General features: G+C 42.6%; 1 protein-coding gene across 1 annotated transcript in view; it reads left to right on the plus strand.

Annotated features, from left to right (window-relative positions):
• Baz1b (bromodomain adjacent to zinc finger domain 1B) overlaps window positions 1-21,673 on the plus strand; it is a 59,160-nt gene that overhangs the window by 16,559 nt on the left and 20,928 nt on the right. The window contains exons 4-10 of the mRNA XM_028860677.2: window positions 245-446; window positions 3,917-4,038; window positions 6,411-6,608; window positions 13,475-15,173; window positions 16,519-16,657; window positions 17,443-17,576; window positions 21,406-21,511. Of these exons, the coding sequence (XP_028716510.1) occupies window positions 245-446; window positions 3,917-4,038; window positions 6,411-6,608; window positions 13,475-15,173; window positions 16,519-16,657; window positions 17,443-17,576; window positions 21,406-21,511 (2,600 nt within the window). The remainder of the gene's footprint in view (window positions 1-244; window positions 447-3,916; window positions 4,039-6,410; window positions 6,609-13,474; window positions 15,174-16,518; window positions 16,658-17,442; window positions 17,577-21,405; window positions 21,512-21,673) is intronic.

Raw genomic sequence — 21,673 nt, forward strand, 5'->3', positions numbered from 1 at the left:
CTTAGAAACCTCAAAGCCCACCCCCAGTGACATACTTCTTCTAACAAGGCCCTACCTTCTAATCCTTTCAAAAAGTGCCACTCTCTGGTGACTTAAGCGGTCAAATATGTGAGCCTATTGGGGGCCATTCTTACTTCAAATCACCACATTAGGCATGTATACTGGGTCATGTTTTCTCTTTCTTTAGGTCTCTAGTTCTATTTATTTATTAAGTATCTCTTAATTTTCTCTACCACTTGTATAGGTTGGAAAGGAGAAAATGCTCAAGGTAAAGATTGTGAAGATTCATCCTTTGGAGAAAGTTGATGAAGAGGCTGCTGAGAAGAAATCTGATGGGGCCTGTGATTCTCCATCAAGTGACAAAGAGAACTCCAGTCAGATGGCTCAGGACCATCCCAAGAAGGAGACGGTGGTCAAAGAGGAGGAAGGCAGGAGAGAGAGCATCAGTATGTATGGGGCCGGCCTTGCTTCTCAGTGAGACTCGGTCATCGTTACAGCACAGGAACAGAGCAGTCTTTACAACCATAGCATAAGGAGGTCTTTAGACAGACGGGATTGTATTCATCAGGATTCAAAAAGCCACTAAAACTCCCTAAATAATTAAGACTATTCCTAACCAAGATGTAAAGAAATTGGATTTCCTTTAATTTTCCTTTTTTTTTTCCCCCTTTTGATTCAAAGTCTGAATATGTAGTCTAGGTTGGCCTCAAATTTGGAGAGATCCTCTTGTCTCTGTCTCCTAAATTCTAGCATTACAGGTATGCACCAACATTCACCCAGGATTCTTTCCTACTCTTTGGTGGTGGTGGTTTGTTGGTTTGATTTTTTTTTTTTTTTTTTTTTTTTTTTGAGACAAGGTCTTACAATGTAGCCCTGGCTGGCTTGGAACTTACTAGATAGGCCAGGCTGTCGTGGAACACAGGGATATAAGCCTGCCTCTGACTCCATAGTGCTGGGTTAAATGATGTCTGCCACCACGCCCTTCCCTTGTTCCTTTTTTTAAAAGATTTTATTTATTTATTTTATGTATATGAGTGCTGTATCTGCCTGTGCACCTTTATAGTGGAAGAGGGCCTCAGATCCCACTATATAGGTGGTTGTGAGCCACCATGTGGGTGCTGGGAATCGAACTCAGGACCTCTGGAAGAGCAGCCAGTGCTTTTAACCGCTGAGTCGTCTTTCCAGCCCTTAAAGCTGAAAAACGTGTAGGTGTGGAGAGAGGAGGCAGTGGTCCAGGTAGACAAATCACATTCTTTTTTTAAATGATTTATTTAAATTGATTTCATGTGCATTGTGTGAGGGTGTCAGGTCCCTGGAACTGGAGTTACAGACAGTCATGTGCTGCCATGTGGGTGCTGGGAATTGAACCCCGGCACTCTGGAAGAGCAGTCATGCTCTTAACCACCGAGCGTCTCTCCGGCCCCATTTTTTTTTTTTTAAATAGACAAAGCACATTCTAATTCTTCCTGTTCTTTACAGTGCAAGCTAGTGTGGTGGCTTTCAGATCCTCTGTTTTTCTGTTTGTTTCTTTTTATCTAACTCCTAGTTAGGGGCCACTAGAATCACTGTGATGTCCAAAAATAATTTTTACAGACCTGGAGACTAAAATAATGTTTTACAGTTAGAAGAACTAAAAACATTGCTCACTAGGAAAAGTACTCTTGAGAGTACTCCCATATCCTAAGCCTTTATCATTTATTTAATTTTGACTGTTTAGATAAGGAAATTAACTGCAGTAGAATCCTTTTGTCTCAAAATGATTACACAGTGTTTGTTGTATATGATCTGTAACTGCTGATCAAATAATTTCACTTCACTGTTGGAACTGCCACTTTGTCTGCCATCCATTCTGTCATGTTCAGGTGGTTTGGATCCATGCTGATTATTTTGGAAGGCCTTATAGTAGTCTGAAGGACACTTCTGAGACTAGTTGTAGCTGGCCTTGCAGTGTTGTTAGTTCTGTTGTGAATGCACATGCCTACCATTTCCAGTGTCTCTCCTGAAGTTTTGTTTATTTATAAGTTTATTCTATTTGTATCTATGTGTATGTGTGTGAGTCTGTGTAAGTGTATGCCACATGTGTGTAGGTACACAGAGGCCAAGAGAAAGATCCTCTGGATCGAGTTACAGGTGGTTGTGAATGTGGGTGCCGGGAACCGAACTTGGGTCCTCTGGAAGAGAACAGCAAGTGCTCTTAACTATTGAGCCATCTTGTCAGCCCTCAAAATGTGGGACTTCTGATTACCTGAGGTTGCAAATTGTTTTTGTGGGGTAGGAGAAAAGGGTTAATATGTGAACAGGAACACAATGTGTTAGCTCTGTGTTCTTATTTTGGCTTGATGTTTTATTCTTTGTTTTTTTAACACTGGATCTCTTGTGACCAAGACTAGCCTTGAATTTCTGATCCTCCTGTTTGGATTGTAGATATGGTGTACCACCACACCCAATGATACTCTTAGGTCCTGGTGAGAATATTGTCTGCTCTTCCTACTGACCAGTGGCTAGTCCCTTTGTACTGTTAGGATTTAACTTCTATCTTACTTTTTACATTTTTTTTTGCTTCTTTGCTTTGCAACAGGGACTCAAGTAGCCTAGGCTATCCTCAAGCCCACTGTAGCTGAGGGTTCTTGACCTTTCCACCTCTATCTGGAGAATACTGGGTCATAGGCTTGTGTACCAAGTGTACCAAGTACTTTTCACTTTTTCTTCACAGGCTCCTTGACAGCCTAGGACTGTAATTTGCTCTGTAACCCATACTTGCCTTACTCTCTTGAGTTCTGGGCTTACAGGTATATCAAGTGTTTACCACCATGCCTGTATTAATTTCTGCCTTCTAATAATGACTTACGATACAGTTTTTAATCAGGTTGCAGATGACCTCTTACTTGCCAGGTACAGAAATTTTTTTTTTAAGACTTGTTTTACTTTTTGAATTTTTAAAAATTGTATGTGTGTGAGTGTTTTGCCTGCATGTGTGTCTGTGCACCACTTGCATGCCTGGTGCCTATGGAGGCCAGAAGGTGTCAGATTGTGTGGAATTGGAGATTTAGATGTGAGCTGCCATGTGGGTGCTGGAAATCCAACCCAGATCTTCTGGAGAAATAGCCAGTTTGTTTTTGTTTGTTTGTTTGTTAACTTTATTTTCTGTTGATGGGTATTTTACCTGCATGTATGTCTGTGCACCACATGCATGCAGTGCCCACAAAGGCCACTAGAGGGCATTAGAGTTTCCTGGAACTGGGATCACATATGCTTGTGAGTCATTGTGAGTGCTGGGAACCAAACCTTGGTCCTCTGAAAGAGCAACCTCTGCAGCTCTGAACCTCCGAAATATCTCACTAGTCCCAGTTGTTGTTTTTTTTTTTTTTTTTTTTTTTTTTTTTTTTTTTTTTTTTTTGTTAGATTTAACACTGGCGGTTATCCTGACTTTTTTAACCTTGTTTTATTTATTTCCTTATTTTATGTGTATAGGTGTTTTGCCTTCATGTATGTCTTTACCATATAAATGCCTGGTGCCCACAGAGGCCAGAAAAAGGCATTGGGTCCTCTGGAGTTATAGACAGTTGTGAATCACCATGTGGGTGCTGGGAATCTAACCCAGGTCCAGGCCATCTTTTTAGCCCATTACTCATACTCTTTTTAGGTGTTTCATGCTCACCTTCCAGAGTATTCCTTTTCTGTGCTCAGAGTATCTGTGCTGGTCAGACTGTGTTGTGGCATTGTCATCATTTACTTAACTGGCTTTCTGTGTAGCTAGCTCCTTGAAGTTATAGGTATCACATCCCATCTTGGGGTCACATCACCATTGCCTGGTGTAAGTGAGGAACTAAGTCAGGTTATTAGTTGTGAGTGAATAAGCTGGATTAAAATAATTGATTATTATTATCATTGGCTAATTTTCTGTTGATTTGACCAGATGACAGAGCGCGCAGGTCTCCACGGAAACTTCCTACTTCGTTAAAGAAAGGAGAAAGGAAATGGGCTCCTCCTAAATTCCTGCCTCACAGATACGACGTGAAGCTGCAAAGTGAAGACAAGGTCGGTTACCCTCTTACGTGAGCAGATCTTAAGACAGTGCTAGACGGCTGGCTTTCTTGGAGAAAATGTGCTAAGGAAAAGTGTAAAGGAATATCTTCATCATAGAAATTTGGAGTGTGTTCTGACATTTTTCTTTAGAAGGTAGTATGCCTTTTCTTTGTAGTAATTGGCAGACTTTAAGAATAACTTTGCATCTGAGCATCTCAGTTTGAAAACTAGAAACTTTTGCTATTAGTCACATCATTGCTAAGAAATTGTCGTTTGCTTTTTTCAAAGTAAAAGAAGAGGTATTTGTAACATAAGTGAAGTTACAAGATGAATCACCTCCTATAGTGCTTTTATTAGGAATCTTGTAAAATTTCAGCTAATAACATGTCATAGTTGGTACCCTTAGCATCTCATAGTACTACTTTTTTACTTTTGATTTTTTTAAACTCTTTCTACTCTCATGCTAGGTATTGAACTTAGCCTTGCTGTGGTAAGCAGATATTCTGTACTGAGTTACACCCCCAGCTATAAGGTGTCTGGCTTTTACATTTTTAATTTTTCATGTGGGACTCAGGCTCAACCCCATCCCTTCCTGTGTGTTAGACAAGTGCTCTCGTGGAGCTACTTCCAGGCTTGCTTTCGAACATAGCCTTTATCATGTTCAGGGTCAGGACGTGTTCAACAGCAGCTGGCAAGGGTTTATTTCCTCGCTCTAATCCTGGTAATTGGGTATGGAAGCAGGAGACTCAGGAGTTGAAGGTCATCCTTTGTCACACAGTGGGGTTGAGGGAGCCTGGGCTACATGAAACGTTGAGTCAGAAAACAACAGTTTTTAAGTTGTAAATAAAATATATGTTTCATTGATTATACCTTAGATTTAAGAAATATTGGCATATTATTTTCATGTTTCTACATGTACATGAATAGAATTTTAAATATAATTGCAAAGAGGACTAGGATGTTGAAGACAATCGTATGTTTGTTTTCATAGATAAACCTTCCATACAAGAAGCTGCTCAGCCCTGTGAGGTTTAACACTGGCAAAGATCTTCTATGGGAAGAATTGCCAACCAGTTCTTTGGTCTTTTGCTTTGAGGCAGGGTCTTACTGTATAGCTTTGGCTTTGCCTAAAGCTGACTGTGTAATCCAAGCTGGTCTCAAACTTGTAACAATCGTCTTGAGTGCTGGGATTATAGGAGTGTGGTACCATGTGTTTTTTTGGAGGGGGGGGAGTAGGGAGGAGAAGCTTTTTTGTTTGTTTTGTTCTCTTTCCCCATTGCTTAGCATTTTGACAGCTCCTACTGTTTAACAGTTAGTGGTCTGAACACATAGGTGGATTTCTTACCTCTCATTTAATGATTAGCTAGTTAAAACATGCTGGGCAAACTCATCTACTTTCATTTATTTTCCTAATGATGGTACAGATTGTTCACAAGTCATAAGCACTGGTTATGGGAAGATAAAGTTCAACCAAAAAATAAATGATCTGTTATCCCACACTTGGAAATAATCATTGGTGAATATGAATTGGTTATCAGTAGTTAGGACTCCAGTGGCTTTTAAAGGTAGAGAAAAAAATATAATAAATGTATTGCTTGTATCTTGCCCCTTTCATTTACTTAGAATAAGCATCTGTGGTTTTCTTTTGTTTGTTTGTTTGTTTGTTTGTTTTTTGTTTTTTCAAGACAGATTTTCTCTATATAACAGTCTTGGCTGTCCTGGAACTCATTCTGTAGACCAGGCTGGCCGCGAACTCACTGAGATCCGCCTCTGCCTTCCAAGTGGTGGGATTAAAAGTGTGCGTCACTACCACCCAGCTCATTAAATATTCTTAAACTGTCAAGTGAAATAGTAGTGTGTGAAGTAGTCACTGGGGTAGCGTATGAAACATGGAGAGTCCTCCGCCACCACCCGGCTTTCTTCTGTATTTTTGAGACAAGGTTTGGCTATATGTTATCCGGGCTGGCCACAAGCTCACTGTCATCCTCCCTCAGCCTCTCAGTGCTGAGATTATAGGAATGCACCAAGCATGAATCCTTGATGGATGGATCTTTAGGTAATCCTCATCCTCTTCTACTAAAAGACTTCCTGTTTACTTCCCAAGATAAAGTTGTAACTAGAGAAGTTGCTAGTGTGAAGTTGGAAAGTGTATACTCATTTTAATTGACATTTTATTGACAAATTACCTAGGGATTCTTTTAAGTTGAAATTTTATCTCAAAATTCTGCCTTTTCTTCTCATTTATAGGTGTCCATCCGTCCGTTCCCCTCCCCCTCCCCCATGGAGTTACAATTCATTCTTTTCTTTTAGAGACGATGTGTTTGTTCTCATTGCTTAATTGCTTATGGTCCCAGTGCTGAGTTCTTTGTTGCTTTTTCACCTAGATCATCAGCAATGTGCCAGCAGACAGCTTGATTCGAACAGAGAGACCACCAAATAAGGAGATACTTCGGTACTTTATTCGGCATAATGCCTTACGGGCTGGTACTGGTGAAAATGCACCTTGGGTGGTAGAAGATGAATTGGTGAAGAAATATTCCCTGCCTAGCAAATTCAGTGACTTTTTACTTGACCCGTATAAGGTAAGGTCACTGTTAATGCTGGACACCTAAATAAAGCATTGGTAGATAAGTTCCTGTTCTCTAGTAACTCACAGTAGAATCAGATTTATGGCAGATTTTGAACTCTTCAAGTCGGGATTTCTTTTTGTAGCTTTGACTATCCTGGAACTAGTTCGGTAGACTAGGCTGGCCTTGAACTCAAAGAGATCCACCTACCTGTGCTTCCCAAATGCTGGCGTTAAAATCGTGCACCACCACTGCCCAGATAGATTGTGAACTCTAAACAACTGATAATTCATTCAGGAACTAAAGCAAAGATCATGGATGGATGATGCTTATTGGCTCGTTCTCTGTGGCTTGCTTGGTCTGCTTTCTTATACAACTGCAGCCACTCTCCCAGCTGTGGGGTGGCACCACCCACAGGAAGCTGGGCCTTCCTAAGTCAATCATCAGTCAAGAAAGTGCTTTATAGTCTTGCCTGTGGGCAGTCTGATGGAAGCATTTTCTCATTTGAGGTTCCTTTTCCAGATAACTGTAGCTAACAAAAACCTAACCAGGATGTTAATAAAAGTTTAAAAATTTTATTAACTAAACTGAATTTATGTGCTGAACATAGTGATGCACATCTTTAATCTGAGATGCAGAGGCAGACAGATCTCTGAGTTAGAGGCCAGCCAACACTAATTAGAACCAAATAAAAGTGGGTGATAAGCCAAGATTTTGGCTTAGGCACCTCCCACAACTCCTCTGTCTCCATTCTTCTTTCTCTCTTTGGGAAGTTCTGGGCCCAGTATCCAGCACTGCAGCAAAATGAAACAAAATCAAAAAAACCTTCCCAACTAACTTACTAAAAACATAGAGATGGAGATAAGTTCTATATGAATATTGCCTTCAAACTCCTGCTGTGTTGTTTTGAGTGACTGAGAAGAGTGGGAAGTGTTGGGGTTGTCTCTTGGTGGTAGAATACTTGTCTATCATGAGAGGCCCTGGCTTCTGTCCCCTGAGCGGTGAGTAAAGAAAGAGATGAGATATGTGCATATGGTAGCACCTGACTTCAATCCCAACACTCGGGAAGTAAGTGGATCTCTGTGGGTTCAACTCTGTAGTCTGGTCTACACAGTAAGTGCCAGGATTACATAGAGAGACCCTGTCTCAAAACAGCCAGCCAGCCAAATAAAAAACCCAAACTAGTGGAATAAGAATCAGGTATGTGAGTCTGGAGAGATGGCTGAATGGTTAAGAACACTTGCTTCTCTCTTAGAGGACCCAACCTCAGCACATCATGTCAGGCAGATCACAACTGGCTGGACTTCACTCTTACAAATGTGACACCTCTGGCTACTCAGCTCACCTGCACCCATGTGTACAGAATCACATAAAGACAGAAACAGACACACCTACTAAGATACCAGGCACTCATCGACAAGGGTTCCCATTGGCCTGGCTGCGTAGATAGACTGCTTTTATTATTAATTCTGTTTCAGATTGAATTGCTCCAGATTATTTCCCCATTGTCATAGAGCCAGAAACATTTTCTTTGCCATACAGTCCTGGTGACCCTGTTCTTTGTGATGAGAACAAAGTAGAATACTATACATTCTGATTTACTTGTGGCCTCTCATGTTGCTATCGTAACTATTGAGCAGTGAGAAAGGGCCTTCGCCAAACAATTTTCATATTTTTTTTGTTCCGGTTTTTCCATTCTTTCTTCCCCTGTATATCAGTCTTGTAGAATTGTGCTGAGTGGAAGATAGGGGAGACCCTTAGCACATAAGTAAGTGGTTTTATACTTTTTCAGATCCCCCTGAGTCCAACCATGCCAGCTCCCATTTGGCTGTGACTACCCAGCATGCTTCATGCTGAGATGATCCAGCTACTGAAGGACTGCTCACGCCGGGAGCATGCCTGTTGGGAGGGGGTTGAGTGAGTTTATTTCTTCATTTTTTAGGAAGGAACAAAATTTTTTTTTAAAATGTGGTATGACTTGATGAAAATGGTGGCTGGAACTCTTCTCAATTAACTGTCCATATTATTTCTTCCTAATAGTATACTTCTAAGCAGAAGTGAAAGCACCTTATTTTAAATTGTATTTAAATTATTTTATTTAATTATTAAAAAAAAATAGAAATAGAATCATCGAGTTGGACATCCTAGTTCTAATGATACCTGTTAAAGGTATCTATTTAAAATCTTAAAATGAAACTTTATGTCTTGATTAGTCTCATTTTCTCTCCCCCCCCCTCCTCTTTTTGGTTTTCGAGACAGGGTTTTTTTGTGCAACAGCCCTGGCTGTCCTGGAACTCACTCTGTAGACCAGGCTGGTCTCAAAGTCAGAGATCCACCTGCCTCTGCTTCCTGAGTGCTGGGATTAAAGGTGTGTGCCACTGCTTCCGGCTAGTGTCTGTCTGTCTGTCTGTCTGTCTGTCTCTCTCTCTCTCTCCTTTTCTCTTTGGTTTTCGAGATGGTTTCTCCCTATAGTTTTGGTGCCTGTCCTGGATCTCGCTCTGTAGCCCAGGCTGGCCTCAAACTCAGAGATCCGCCTGGCTCTGCCTCCCAAGTGCTGGGATTAAAGGCGTGTGCCACCTGAGTAGTCTCTTTTCCTTAAGACTTTTAGTATGCACCTGAGCATCAGCTGGAGTGTTAATGTGTTTGTCCTGTTTGCAGTTGTTTGGGCTGCTTGAAGAGGAGGCCAGTCTGAAAGCATACACTTGTTTTCACTTGCTGCTGGGGTTTGCAAGACTGTCTCAGAAATACTCCACTATTTGAAATACTTACATTATTATTGTCTATAAATGAATGTAACTTTGAATAAGTTTTTGACTTTTGCTTATTCCTCTTTAACATTTTGATATTTAGTTCTGGGAAACTACAACCAGGAAATTCTACTTTGGGGGAAGGTGTCTCAGGAGTCATGGTTAGAGTTGTTCTGTAAGATGGTGAAACTTTTGTCCTGAGAAGGCTGCTATGGAGCAAAACATTCAGTTTTAATTGGGCACTAAAGCGGCCAGTTAAAAGACTAACCTATGCTGCTGGAGAGATGGCTCAGAGGTTAAGAGCACTGGCTGATCTTCCAGAGGTCCTGAGTTCAATTCCCAGCAACCACATGGTGGCTCATAGCCGTCTGTAATGAGATCTGGTGCCCTCTTCTGGCCTGCAGGGATACATGCAGACAGAACATTATACATAATAAATAATTTTTTTTTTTTTAAAAAGACTAACCTATAGTTGATAGGGCTTTTTTTTTTTCCCCCATTTTGAGACAGACTCATTATATAGCCAGGCCTGCCTCAGCTTCCTGAGGGACTGATTGGTAGTCATGTGCCAATATGCCCTGGAATTCTGAAGTCAGCTTGGGCTTTAAAGTTGGGGGTTTAGTTACTAACCAGAAGAGTTTAATTGTGGCCCAGCCTTTCAAGTCCAACTGTTTTGCTTTCTGTTTTCTTGTGGTTCTATGGGCTTCTTTCTTTGATTCTGTCCTTAATGTTTAATTTTTTTCTTATTCTTTTTTGAGTCAGAATTTTGTTCAGTCCAGGTTGTCCTCTTTGAATGGCTCCCCTTTCTTCCCTCCTGAATACTGGGATAACAGCCATGTTCCACCATGCCTGGCTAAACCTCAGTTGACATTGTTGGACATCTTAGTAACAGTTTTTAACCCTGGCAGCTCTAGCACTCTTCAGAGCATCATATTTTTACCTCTTGGTTCTTAGGTTTCTATCACCTTAGCTATTCCCCTGTGCCTATCTTAGGGGCTCTCAAGCTCATGTTTTGTAGTCTCTCTCCTGTTCACTGGCCTGTGTGCAATCCAATCCCACAATTTTCTTCAGTTAACCCTGTCCATTCAAGAATGGGAAATCTCTTGAGTTGTCCTCATGCATAGCTGCTGCCCAGAGTAGAAGTTGTCATTAGTCTTTTTCCTAAAATGAACGGTTGTTTGACTGTCTCATTTAACTTTGGCTGGCATACAGAGATCCGCCTGCCTCTGCCTCCCAAGTGCTGTAAAGGTGTGTGCCAACAGCTCCCGGCTTAGTTTGTATTTTAATTGTTAACTTTACTATTTTGGCTTATTCTGTTTCTTTTTTTTTTTTTTTTTTTTTTTGTTTTGAGACATGGTTTCCTGTAGCCCAGGCCGACCCTGAGCTCCTAACCCTCCTGCCCATCTTTCGATCCCTGCTGGGATTGCAGGCTTGCACACTTCACACCTGACTGACAATTACATTCTTTAAAATATTAAAATCAGCGAAAAATTTTAATACATATTGAAACAGAAACTGCTGTTGTGTCCAGTGGACCAGATTCTAAACTCTTAAGTCTTTTTGGTTTGTGTTTGAAACTAGGTCTGACACTATAGTGAAGTCTGACTTTGAACATGAGGAAATCCTCCCGGTTTCCCAACTGTTGGAATTTCAGGTGTGTGGTGTGGTTCCACACTAGCCCTCTACCCCACCTACCTTTTGTTTATTCCTGATAGAGTGTCTCACGCTAGTCCAAGCTGACCTCAGACTCATACATGGCAGTCTTTCGACCTCAGCCTCTTGGCTTGGATTGTAAGTATGAGCAACCATGCCAGGCCACCTCTTAACTAATTCTGTGTGAGGGAAATGAGGTGTGGAGGCTTGAGGAGCCAGAAGACGTGAGTGTAGTGGTGGAAATGGCAATGGACTCGAAGGGAACGCACTGGGAGTGGGGCCAGCTCGGGTCTCTTGGTGTGCCAGCAAGGGATTTGTTGTCTTTTCTGTTCCAGCCACGGTTACGATGAACATGTACAGCCTGGGGCAGAGCAAACTGGGGTTTCCAAGTAAATACGGAATATGAAGAAAATTGCAGGGTTCTATGAGATGGATTATAATGATTGCCTAGAATTAAATTGAGGTGAAGTAGGGTGGAAGCCAGTCATGGTGGTCCATTTACTGGGTCCTGTCTACTCCTCAGGCTTGCTTAGGAGCATGGTTTGAGTCCAGAGTCTTGAGGTCATCCTGGGCACTATAATGAGATCCTATTTTTATTTATTTGGAAGGGTATTTGTTTTGTTGTTGTTGTTGTTATTTGTTTGTTTGTTTTTTCAGACAGGGTCTCACTGTGTAGCCCTCCCTGTCCTGAAATTTGGGAATCCCTCATGCTTCTCAATCCTGAGTGCTGGGATCATAGGTGTGAACCACCATGCCTGGCTCTGACACCTCATCTCTTAAAAAAGAAGAACCAACAGGTTGAGATGTTGAAAATGTGATAAAAAGGGATGGATGTAAAGTCTTGTGAGATTGGAGTATTGTAAACTAGAGGACCAGAGAGAACGAGTCGGGGGCATTGAAATTATTGTAAGCATTTGGGGCTGGCAATAGAGCTCAGTAGGTAAAGACACTTATGGCCAAGGCTGACCATCTGAATCCAGTCCCTGTGACCCACATGGTGGGAAGAGACCCAACTCCTTCGCATTTTCTTCTGACCTCCACACACCACCATGGCATGTGCATACCACCCCCAGCACACAGGATGAATAAGAGCTGTATAAAATAAATGAGAAGTTATAGAGCTAAACCAGGAGCCAAGGTCAGGAGGGTTCTTTATCTGAACAGTGTTGTTGTCACTCTCCATACTTATGTTTTCACAGTAACATGTGCCCCTCTGGGTTGAGACAAATGTATTTAGATAGTGTATTCTACTTAAAGCACAAACTATTGAAGCTGAGACATAAAATTAAAGGATTAAGATCTGACTCTTCAAGTACAGGACTACTCCCAAACCCCACATTTTTTTGGGATGGAATACAGGCTTTTAATGTTAGGCATGTGAACTACATTGAGCCACAGCTCACTCCTCACTGGGGGATTCTAGGTAGGTGCTCTACCACTGAGCCACACCCCAGCCCCTCACTGGGGGATTCTAGGCAGGGGCTCTACCACAGAGCCACACCCCAGCCCCTCACTGGGGGATTCTAGGCAGGTGCTCCACCACTGAGCCACACCCAAGGTTGAGAGTAGTATTTTGTTTTTTATTTATTTTTGTTTTTACTCTCGTATATTACATCTCAACTGCAGTTTCCCCTCCCTTCTCTCCTAGTCCTCCCCTTCCCCAGAGTAGTACTTCTTAAAGTCTTGAGATGCTGCTGTTTTCTAGATCAGTTATTTCCTAATCTGGGGCTCATTGATAGACTTTGGAAATTGTAGGCATAGTTTTTATATGTTGTTACAGCTGGAGAAAGTGTTCATAGATTTCATTGAACTATTTGAGAACCTCATGCATATCTAAACACAGCTAGCTGTGTAAAGTGTCTAATGTCACAGGATGATGGGCTTCTGTTGTAGAGCTCAAGGTGGAACCCAAGTTCTCACATAAACTAGGAAAGCATCCTGTCACTGAACTGTACAGCTCCACAGTGCACGTTTTTTTTTTTTTTTTTTTTTTTTTTTTTTTTTTTTTTTTTGTTTTTTTCGAGACAGGGTTTCTCTGTGTAGCTTTGCGCCTTTCCTGGAGCTCACTTGGTAGCCCAGGCTGGCCTCGGGGAACTCACAGAGATCCGCCTGGCTCTGCCTCCCGAGTGCTGGGATTAAAGGCGTGCGCCACCACCGCCCGGCACAGTGCACGTTTTAAGGGATGGGGGATATTGAGACAGAGTCTAAGGTGAGTCAGGCTGGCCTCATACTTGGTATGTAATAAAGATAGACCTCAAACTTCTGATTCTCTTGCTTCCACTGCCTAAGTTTTGGGGTTACAGGTCTTCCGTCACCACGTCGGCAGAGTGTAGTTTTGTTTGGAGACACAGTCTCGCTGTGGCGAGGCCCTGGATGTGTAGCTTTACTTATGTAATGGAGAAGAGCACCGTTCCAGTGCTTAAATACTGCTTATTACACTTCATTTTGAAAAGTAATTTTGCTCCTATTCTTAAATTTTAGTATATGACTCTCAACCCCTCCACCAAGAGGAGGAATACTGGATCTCCAGACAGGAAACCCTCAAAGAAACCTAAAAGAGACAATTCTTCTCTGAGTTCTCCACTCAACCCTAAGCTGTGGTGCCATGTGCACTTGGAGAAGTCCTTAAATGGCCCACCACTCAAAGTGAAGAACTCAAAGAATTCCAAGTCTCCAGAAGAGCATTTGGAAGAGGTGATGAAAATCATGTCCCCCAACAAGCTCCACAGCTTCCACATTCCCAAGAAGGGCCCAGGCACCAGGAAGCCAGGGAAGCACAGTGACAAACCTCTGAAGGCCAGGGGCAGAAGCAAAGGCATCCTGAATGGTCAGAAGTCCACAGGCAGTTCCAAATCACCCAGCAAGTGTGTGAAGACTCCCAAGACCAAAATGAAGCAGATGACTCTGTTGGATATGGCCAAAGGGACCCAGAAGATGACTCGAGCCCCACGGAGTTCTGGGGGTGTGCCAAGGTCCTCTGGGAAACCTCATAAACACCTGCCTCCTGCCGCCCTGCACCTGATTGCCTATTACAAAGAAAATAAAGACAAAGAGGACAAGAAGAGCGCCCTGTCCTGCGTTATCTCCAAAACAGCTCGCATCCTCTCCAATGAAGATAGAGCCCGTCTTCCAGAAGAGCTGCGGACTCTGGTGCAGAAACGCTACGAGCTCCTAGAACATAAAAAGAGGTGGGCCTCGATGTCTGAAGAGCAGCGGAAGGAATATCTGAAAAAGAAACGACAGGAGCTGAAGGAGAGGTTGCGGGCAAAAGCCAAAGAACGGAGAGAGAAGGAAATGCTGGAGAAGTTAGAAAAGCAGAAGCGATATGAGGACCAAGAGTTAGGTGGCAGGAACCTCCCGGCATTCAAGCTGGTAGATACCCCTGAAGGGCTGCCCAACACCCTTTTTGGGGATGTGGCCCTGGTGGTGGAGTTCCTGAGCTGTTACTCGGGCTTGCTCTTGCCTGATGCTCAGTACCCCATCACTGCTGTGTCCCTAATGGAAGCCCTGAGTGCAGATAAAGGAGGTTTTTTGTACTTGAACAGAGTGCTGGTCATTCTGCTCCAGACCTTACTTCAGGATGAAATTGCAGAAGACTATGGAGAACTGGGGATGAAGCTGTCGGAGATCCCCCTCACTCTGCATTCTGTCTCAGAGCTGGTCCGGCTCTGCTTGCGCAGGTGTGATGTGCAGGAGGACAGTGAGGGCTCGGAAACCGAGGACAATAAAGATCCCACCCCATTTGAGGATAACGAGGTGCAGGATGAGTTCCTAGAGAAGCTTGAGACCTCCGAGTTCTTTGAGCTGACCTCAGAGGAGAAGCTGCGGATATTGACAGCTCTGTGCCACCGGATCCTCATGACGTACTCTGTGCAAGACCACATGGAGACAAGACAGCAGATGTCTGCAGAGTTGTGGAAGGAGCGGCTTGCTGTACTGAAGGAGGAGAATGATAAGAAGAGAGCAGAAAAACAAAAGCGGAAGGAGATGGAAGCCAGAAATAAAGAAAACGGCAAAGAGGAGAACGGGCTCGGCAAGATGGACAGGAAAAAGGAGATCGTGAAGATTGAGCACCAAGTCGAAATGGAAGCAGATGACATGATCAGTGCTGTCAAGAGCAGGAGGCTGCTTAGCATGCAAGCTAAGAGGAATCGGGAGATCCAGGAGAGAGAAACCAAAGGTAAAATTTGTCCTGAGAGGGCCAGGAGAGCCTTTTTGTGGGTAGAACAGAAAGTGGAGACTCTGTCTCAACTCTCCTAACCCCATGATTTTTCTTTCATCATAGGAAGTAATAACTTTAATTCTTTTATTACTCTTTGTTTTATATGTTTATATAAAACAGTGCTTTGTACGTATATATGTGTACCATATATCTGCCTGGTGCCCCTAGAACTTAAGTTATTTATGGTTGTGAGCTGCAATGTGGGTGTGCTAAAAAGTGAATCGAGATCCTCTGCAAGAGCAGGAAGTGCTCCCAACTCTGAGTCATTTCTCCAGTCCCCCAGGTAATGACTTTATTTTAAAGAAAAAAAAGTAGTGTGGTGGTTGTGCTGCATGCCTTTAAACCCAGCGGGGTGGGGCAAGGTGGGGCGGGGTGGGGGCAGAGTCAGGCAGTTCTGTGAGTTCGAGCCCGGGACAGTCAGAGCTACACAGAGAAACTCTGTGTAACCTGTGAAACCCTGGGATAACTAAAGAGGAGTGGGAAAAGCAGGCACAGTAGCCTACACATTTAATTTCCACACTCAAGAATAAGACATCCCTAAGTTCAGACCAACCAGGGATACATAGTGAGATCCTGTCTGAAAAAAACGAAAAAAAGCATCAGCTTTCTGATTAGCCAAGTGTTAGTTGGTACAATATTGTGTGTGTGTCGTTTGGATTTGAGTGCTAGGCAAACACTCCCAGTTCTACAATAATTACTGCCTCTGTTTCCCTGTCCTTACTTTCTTTTTGTTTTTTGTTTTTTTTCTGTCAGTGACATTCAGGCAATGGGCAGTGTTGGCACACACCTTTAATCCCAGCACTCAGGAGGCGGACGCAGGCAGACCTCTGAGTTGAAGGCCAGCATGATCTGTATAGCAAGTTTCAGGCTAGCTAGAGCTACATAGAGAGACCCTGTCTATAAATAAATAAATACATACATATTAAAGACAGATTGCTGTCAGGTTCTGCTGGACCAAAATATTTCTTTTTTGGGGGAGCAGGGTTGGTTTTTCAAGATAGGGTTTCTCTGTGTGGCCCTGACTGTCCTGGAACTCCCTCTATAGACCAGGCTAGCCTTGAGCTTACAGAGGTTACCTGCCTTCTATGGGATAAAAGGCATGCGCCATCGTGTCCAGCTTGACTGAAATATTTTCTCTTTAATTCATCCCCGTCTGTTTAGGGGTCCTGTGGCAGTGAGGGGTGTGACCTTGTGAAGATGTAAGGACTGTAGGAGGATCATAGAGTTCCACTTTAGATGGCAGAGGAAGGACCAGTAAACATGTACTTCATACAGACACTTTCTGGTTGTTAATCTTTACCAGTGAGATTGGAACGGGAAGCTGAAGAGGAACGAATGAGGAAGCATAAGGCGGCTGCTGAGAAGGCTTTCCAGGAAGGGATCGCCAAGGCGAAACTCGTCCTCCGCCGGACGCCTATCGGTACAGACCGCAACCATAACAGGTAAGTTACTTGACTTAATTTCTGTGTCTTGTGGATGGTCATAGTTGTTACGAGTTAGGTGCTAGAAATGGACTGTTTTATTCAGTTTTCTACTTGTTTGTAGGCATGATTGCCTATTCTTCCTTTATTAACTATTACTGGTGCTGATGCTACCTTTACAAAGTTAGATAAGACAATCTCCCAGGCTCCCTGCTAGCTTGTGGCAGAGCTCTTGCATAATCCTTGGGTTCTATTCCTAGTGCTGGAGGTGGGAAGAGTCTGCTCTGGTCCTTGAAGGTACCATAGATAGGAAATTAAATAGCAGACAGATGAACTGTAATCCAAATACTTCTTTTAAAATGGTTTAATAATTTGGGGCTGCAGAGATGGTTCCGTGATTAAGAGCACTTACTGCTCTTGTAGAGGACCTGGGTTTGGTGACTCACAGCCATGTGTAACTCTAGTTCCAGGGCATCTGACACTCTCTCTGATCCCAGTGGGGCACCAGTCACATATACATACATGAAGACAAAACACTGACACATATAAAATCATTTTTTTAAGTAAGTATTTTAAATTCGTGCATTGTGTGGAACCTAAAGATACAGAATAGACATTACAGAAATGACACAGGCCTTAGCTGAGTTCCCGATGCCAAGGCATCTTTGTTACCTTTTCTTTCTTGACCACTTCTCTGTGTCTGTCAGATTGTGAGGAAGGCACTGCCAGCTGGGTTCCTGCTCCCCCCTGTCCACGGTCTCACTTATCCTGGGTGTTACTAACTAAGTGCTGGTTGTGCTTTGTAGATACTGGCTCTTCTCAAATGAAGTCCCAGGGTTGTTCATTGAAAAGGGCTGGGTACATAACAGCATTGACTACCGATTCAAGCATCACCGCAAAGACCACAACAATTCACCTGATGAGGATTACTATCCCCGAAGTAAGTATATGTGCTGCAGAGGCTGTTGACTTAGAGTATGGTGTCAGCCTGTCACAGGTGGGAAGTGGTGATGTCCAAAACACATGAAGTCTGAAGTATGGAGCAGCACAAAGCACTGTGGAATACTGGTTCTCCTTTGTGAGTATGTGACTTCCTGGGATCTGTGACTACACCATTGCTCCAGAAACAGTGCTGTACATTGCTGTCTTGGAGAAAGATGTAAATTTGAAGTGCTGTTCCTATTGAGTGTATTTGGACCTTCCTCTTGTAAAGGTGAAACATTTTTTGTTTGAAACAGTGTCTTGCTTTATAGTTCAGGCTATACTAGAACTATCAATGCTCTGGCCTCAGCCTCTAAGTGCCAGGATTGCAGTTGTGCACTTCTCCAGACTTTGAGGTGGGAGCCACACTGAGGACTGCCTTTCCTGTCACCTACCCCAGGTGCCTGTGTTCTTCATGACCACCCTAGCTTCCGACTCAGCTTGGTGAAAATGAGCGTGTAGAGAGGAAGAGAACCTAGTATCCCTGTTCCTAGCAAAATGAGAGAGGAGCTGGTGCATGTGGTTAGAGATTTTACAGAAATAGTTTCTAGATTTTGTATCTTAGAAATGTCTGTAAAGCCAGGCGGTGGTAGTGCACACCTTTACTTTAATCCCAGCACTCAGGAGGCAGAGGCAGTGGATCTCTGTAAGTTCGAGGCCAACCTGGGCTACAGAGTGAGTTCAAGGATGGGCTCCAAAGCTGCACAGAGAAACCCTGTCTCGAAAAACTGAAAAAAATAAATAAATAATCAGAAATGTCTGTAGAGGTGTCAAGCCTAGAATTGAGGTAGGAGACCAAGGAAACAGTTACATGCCTTCTTTCTCCACTTTTAAAATTAATTATGAATCATGTATTATGCAAAGCAAATTTAGGTGTGCTGGGGGTTTGACGGCAAAAAAGACGAGCTCCTGAATGTCACTTCGTTGTAGCTCTAGTAAGGAGAATATAGACAATATTTAACTTCATGTAAGTGACTGATTGTTGTGAAGGTAGTCTCAGCTCTTAGGACCCTGAGGCAAGAGCTTGGTTGTGATTTTGAGATCAACCTGGACTACATAGTGTAACCCTGTCTCAAAGGTGCAGGTTGACGGGACTAAGGCACAAAGTCTGTAGTTGCAGTTCCTTGGAAGGTTGAAGCAAGGGGATTGCTTGGACCCAGGAGTTGAACGGGACAAAACAGGGAGACCACCACTTGCTTGGGATCGCATAACTAGGATGGTTTTGAAGACTTTTTTTATTTAAAGGTTTTATAAATAAGCCAGGTGGTGGTGACAGCCCACACCTTAAATCCCAGCATTTGGGAGGCAGAGGCAAGTGAATCTAAATTTGAGGCTAGCCTGCTCTACAGAGCAAGTTGTTCCAAGACAGCCAGGGCTACACAGAGAAATCCTGTCTCAAAGAGGGAAAAAAAAAAGATTTATAAGTATGTGTGTTGCTTGCATGTATGTGCATTTATTACCAGTGGAAGTCAGAAGAGGGCATCAGACTGTCTGGAACTAGAGTTACAGATGTGTTAGCTGCCCTGTATGTAGGATCTGGGATATAAACCCTGGTCCTGTGGAAGAGTAGCCAGTGCTCTTAGCCCTTGAGCCCTGGCTTTGGAGTCTTTTCTGTAGCCTAGGACAACCTTGAACTCTTGATTCTCCTGCCTCTACCTCTCAAGTCTCTGGGATTACAGGCATGCAACATCTTGCCTGATTTTTATTCCTTTTTGAAATAAAAATACTTTTTTTTTTTTAAAGTTGACAGGGGTGAGTATGGAATTTTCTTTCTTTTTTTTTTTTTTTTTTTTTTTTTAATGTCTGTGGCTGTTGTGCCTGTGTGTGTCTGCACCACATGTGTACAGGCCTGGTATCCGCTGAGGCCCAGGAACTTGTGAGCCACCCTGTCTCCAATAAATAAAGAAATGGGTGATTTAGAAGAGTTATGAAGAGTTACTGAATGCTGGTTATGAGGTATATTAATGAATAAAATAAATGTGAGTGTACTCTTCTAGATACATTATTTCTTCAGTTGTGTGTATATGTGTTGAATATATTCAAAAAGAAGGAAACTTTTTCAGATTAGAAGATGCTTGAGTTAGGCGATTTCTTTGTAGTTAGAAAACGTCCTATGGGCCTTGATAGGAAGTTTGGTAGCATCTCTACCTCTGCCCGCTAGATGTCACTAGCTGTGTCCAGCTGTCTCCAAACCCTGCACATGGCCTGTAGCAGGCAGCTCCCTCCCTGCTAAGAATCATTGGGTTATAATAACTTTAGAGACACTCCTAATGCAAACTTAATACTCGCAGAATTATTAATAAGAAAAGCACTCATTTCTTTGTGCAGCAAAAAACGTTAAGGCTTTTTCATGGTAAATTTTTATTTTACTTTTGTTTTGTTTTGGTTTTTCAACACAGGCTTTCTCTGTGTAGCCCTGACTGTTCTGGAACTCACTCTGTAAACCAGGCTGACCTTGACCTCAGAGATCCACCTGCTTCTGCCTCCCAAGTGTTGGAATTAAAGGCTGAGCCACCACATCTTACAGAAGGAACAATTTCTTTATTTGCTTTGATACAAAGTTATTTAGTCATTTCTATCCTGATATCTTTTTTGTGTGGGTGCATGCATGTGTGTTTATGTAGCTCAGGCTGTCTTTGAACTTACTCTGTAGATCAGGCTGGCCTCAGACCCACAGAGATCCACTTTCTCTGCCTCTGAGTGCTGGGACTAAAGGCTGCACCACCGCTGCCCTAAAAGATCAGTTTGCCTAAGGTTTAAACTGTGCAGCTGTTGAACTGTAGAGAATAAATGTAGATGTTCTTGGCAGTTGTGTCTGGTAATCCCATTAAAAACATAATGTACTATGTATTCAGTAAATGTATTACACATAACCTTCCAGATGTGTAGTTTAGCTCCATAGCTGCTACTTGTAGTGTACAGTGCCAGCTGTTTACCCTGGCAGAGGCATGGCTGCCTTGCATTATGAAAGTCTAAGACAACTGTGCTAAAAATGCCAGCCCTGAAAAGGACTTGAAAATACAGTTTCCAATAGGAACTGCGTGTCACTATTACTACAAACAAGAGTTAGGGACCATGCATACTACATATACGATATTAATATCCACTGGTTTTTTTTTTTTTAAAGATTTACTTATTTATTATGTATACAGAAAAGGGTGCCAGATCTCATTATAGATGGTTGTGAGTCACCGTGTGGGTGCTGGGAATTGAACTCAGGACCCCCAGAAGAACAGTCGGTGCTTTTAACTTCTGAGCCATCTCTCTAGCCCGATATCCACTGTTTTAAAAACTTTGTTTGTTTGTTTCTTTTGTTTTTTGTTTTTTTGTTTTTGTTTTTTTTTTGAGACAGGGTTTCTCTGTGTAGCTTTGGTGCCTGTCCTAGATCTTGCTCTGTAGCCCAGGCTGGCCTCAAACTCAGAGATCCACCTAGCTCTGCCTCCCAAGCGCTGGGATTGAGGGCATGTACCACCACCGCCCAGCTAAAAATATTTTTTTTAAACACGTAGATATTTTCTCAAAGTTTGGAATTTCATTTTTCCTTATAATATAACTTTGCATATTATGTAATGGTCTTATATAACATGAATACTCATGGATCTGGGAATAGGAGTGTTTTAGATAGTTCTTAAATTTTATTAATTAAAATTTAATTGTTTAGTAATTATAAACATGTTCTGTGATTAATAGGCAGCATCTGTATATTGGGGCTGGGCATGGAGTCTGCTTAGGTTTATAACAAGGAGTTGGGTTTTTAATGTTAAACTTAACATTTGCGTTTTCCTTAGGTAAGAAAGCAAACTTAGGCAAAAATGCAAGTGTGAATGCACACCATGGATCAGCACTAGAAGCTGCTGTGGAGACCACAGTGCCCAAGCAAGGACAGAACCTATGGTAACTGGAACACCCATTGGCTTGCTCAGTTTATTCCTTTCCAGTGTTGAGAAGAAAATAGTTAAAACAGTGACATTAAGGATTGTTTGTGTTGCTTGATTTTGGCATACCAAAGCTTACTGTTGGTCAAGGGGTGTGGCTCAGTTGGTAGAGTGCTTGCCT

This window comes from Peromyscus leucopus, chromosome 23 (assembly GCF_004664715.2).
Source record: "Peromyscus leucopus breed LL Stock chromosome 23, UCI_PerLeu_2.1, whole genome shotgun sequence".
Taxonomy (NCBI): Eukaryota; Metazoa; Chordata; class Mammalia; order Rodentia; family Cricetidae; genus Peromyscus; species Peromyscus leucopus.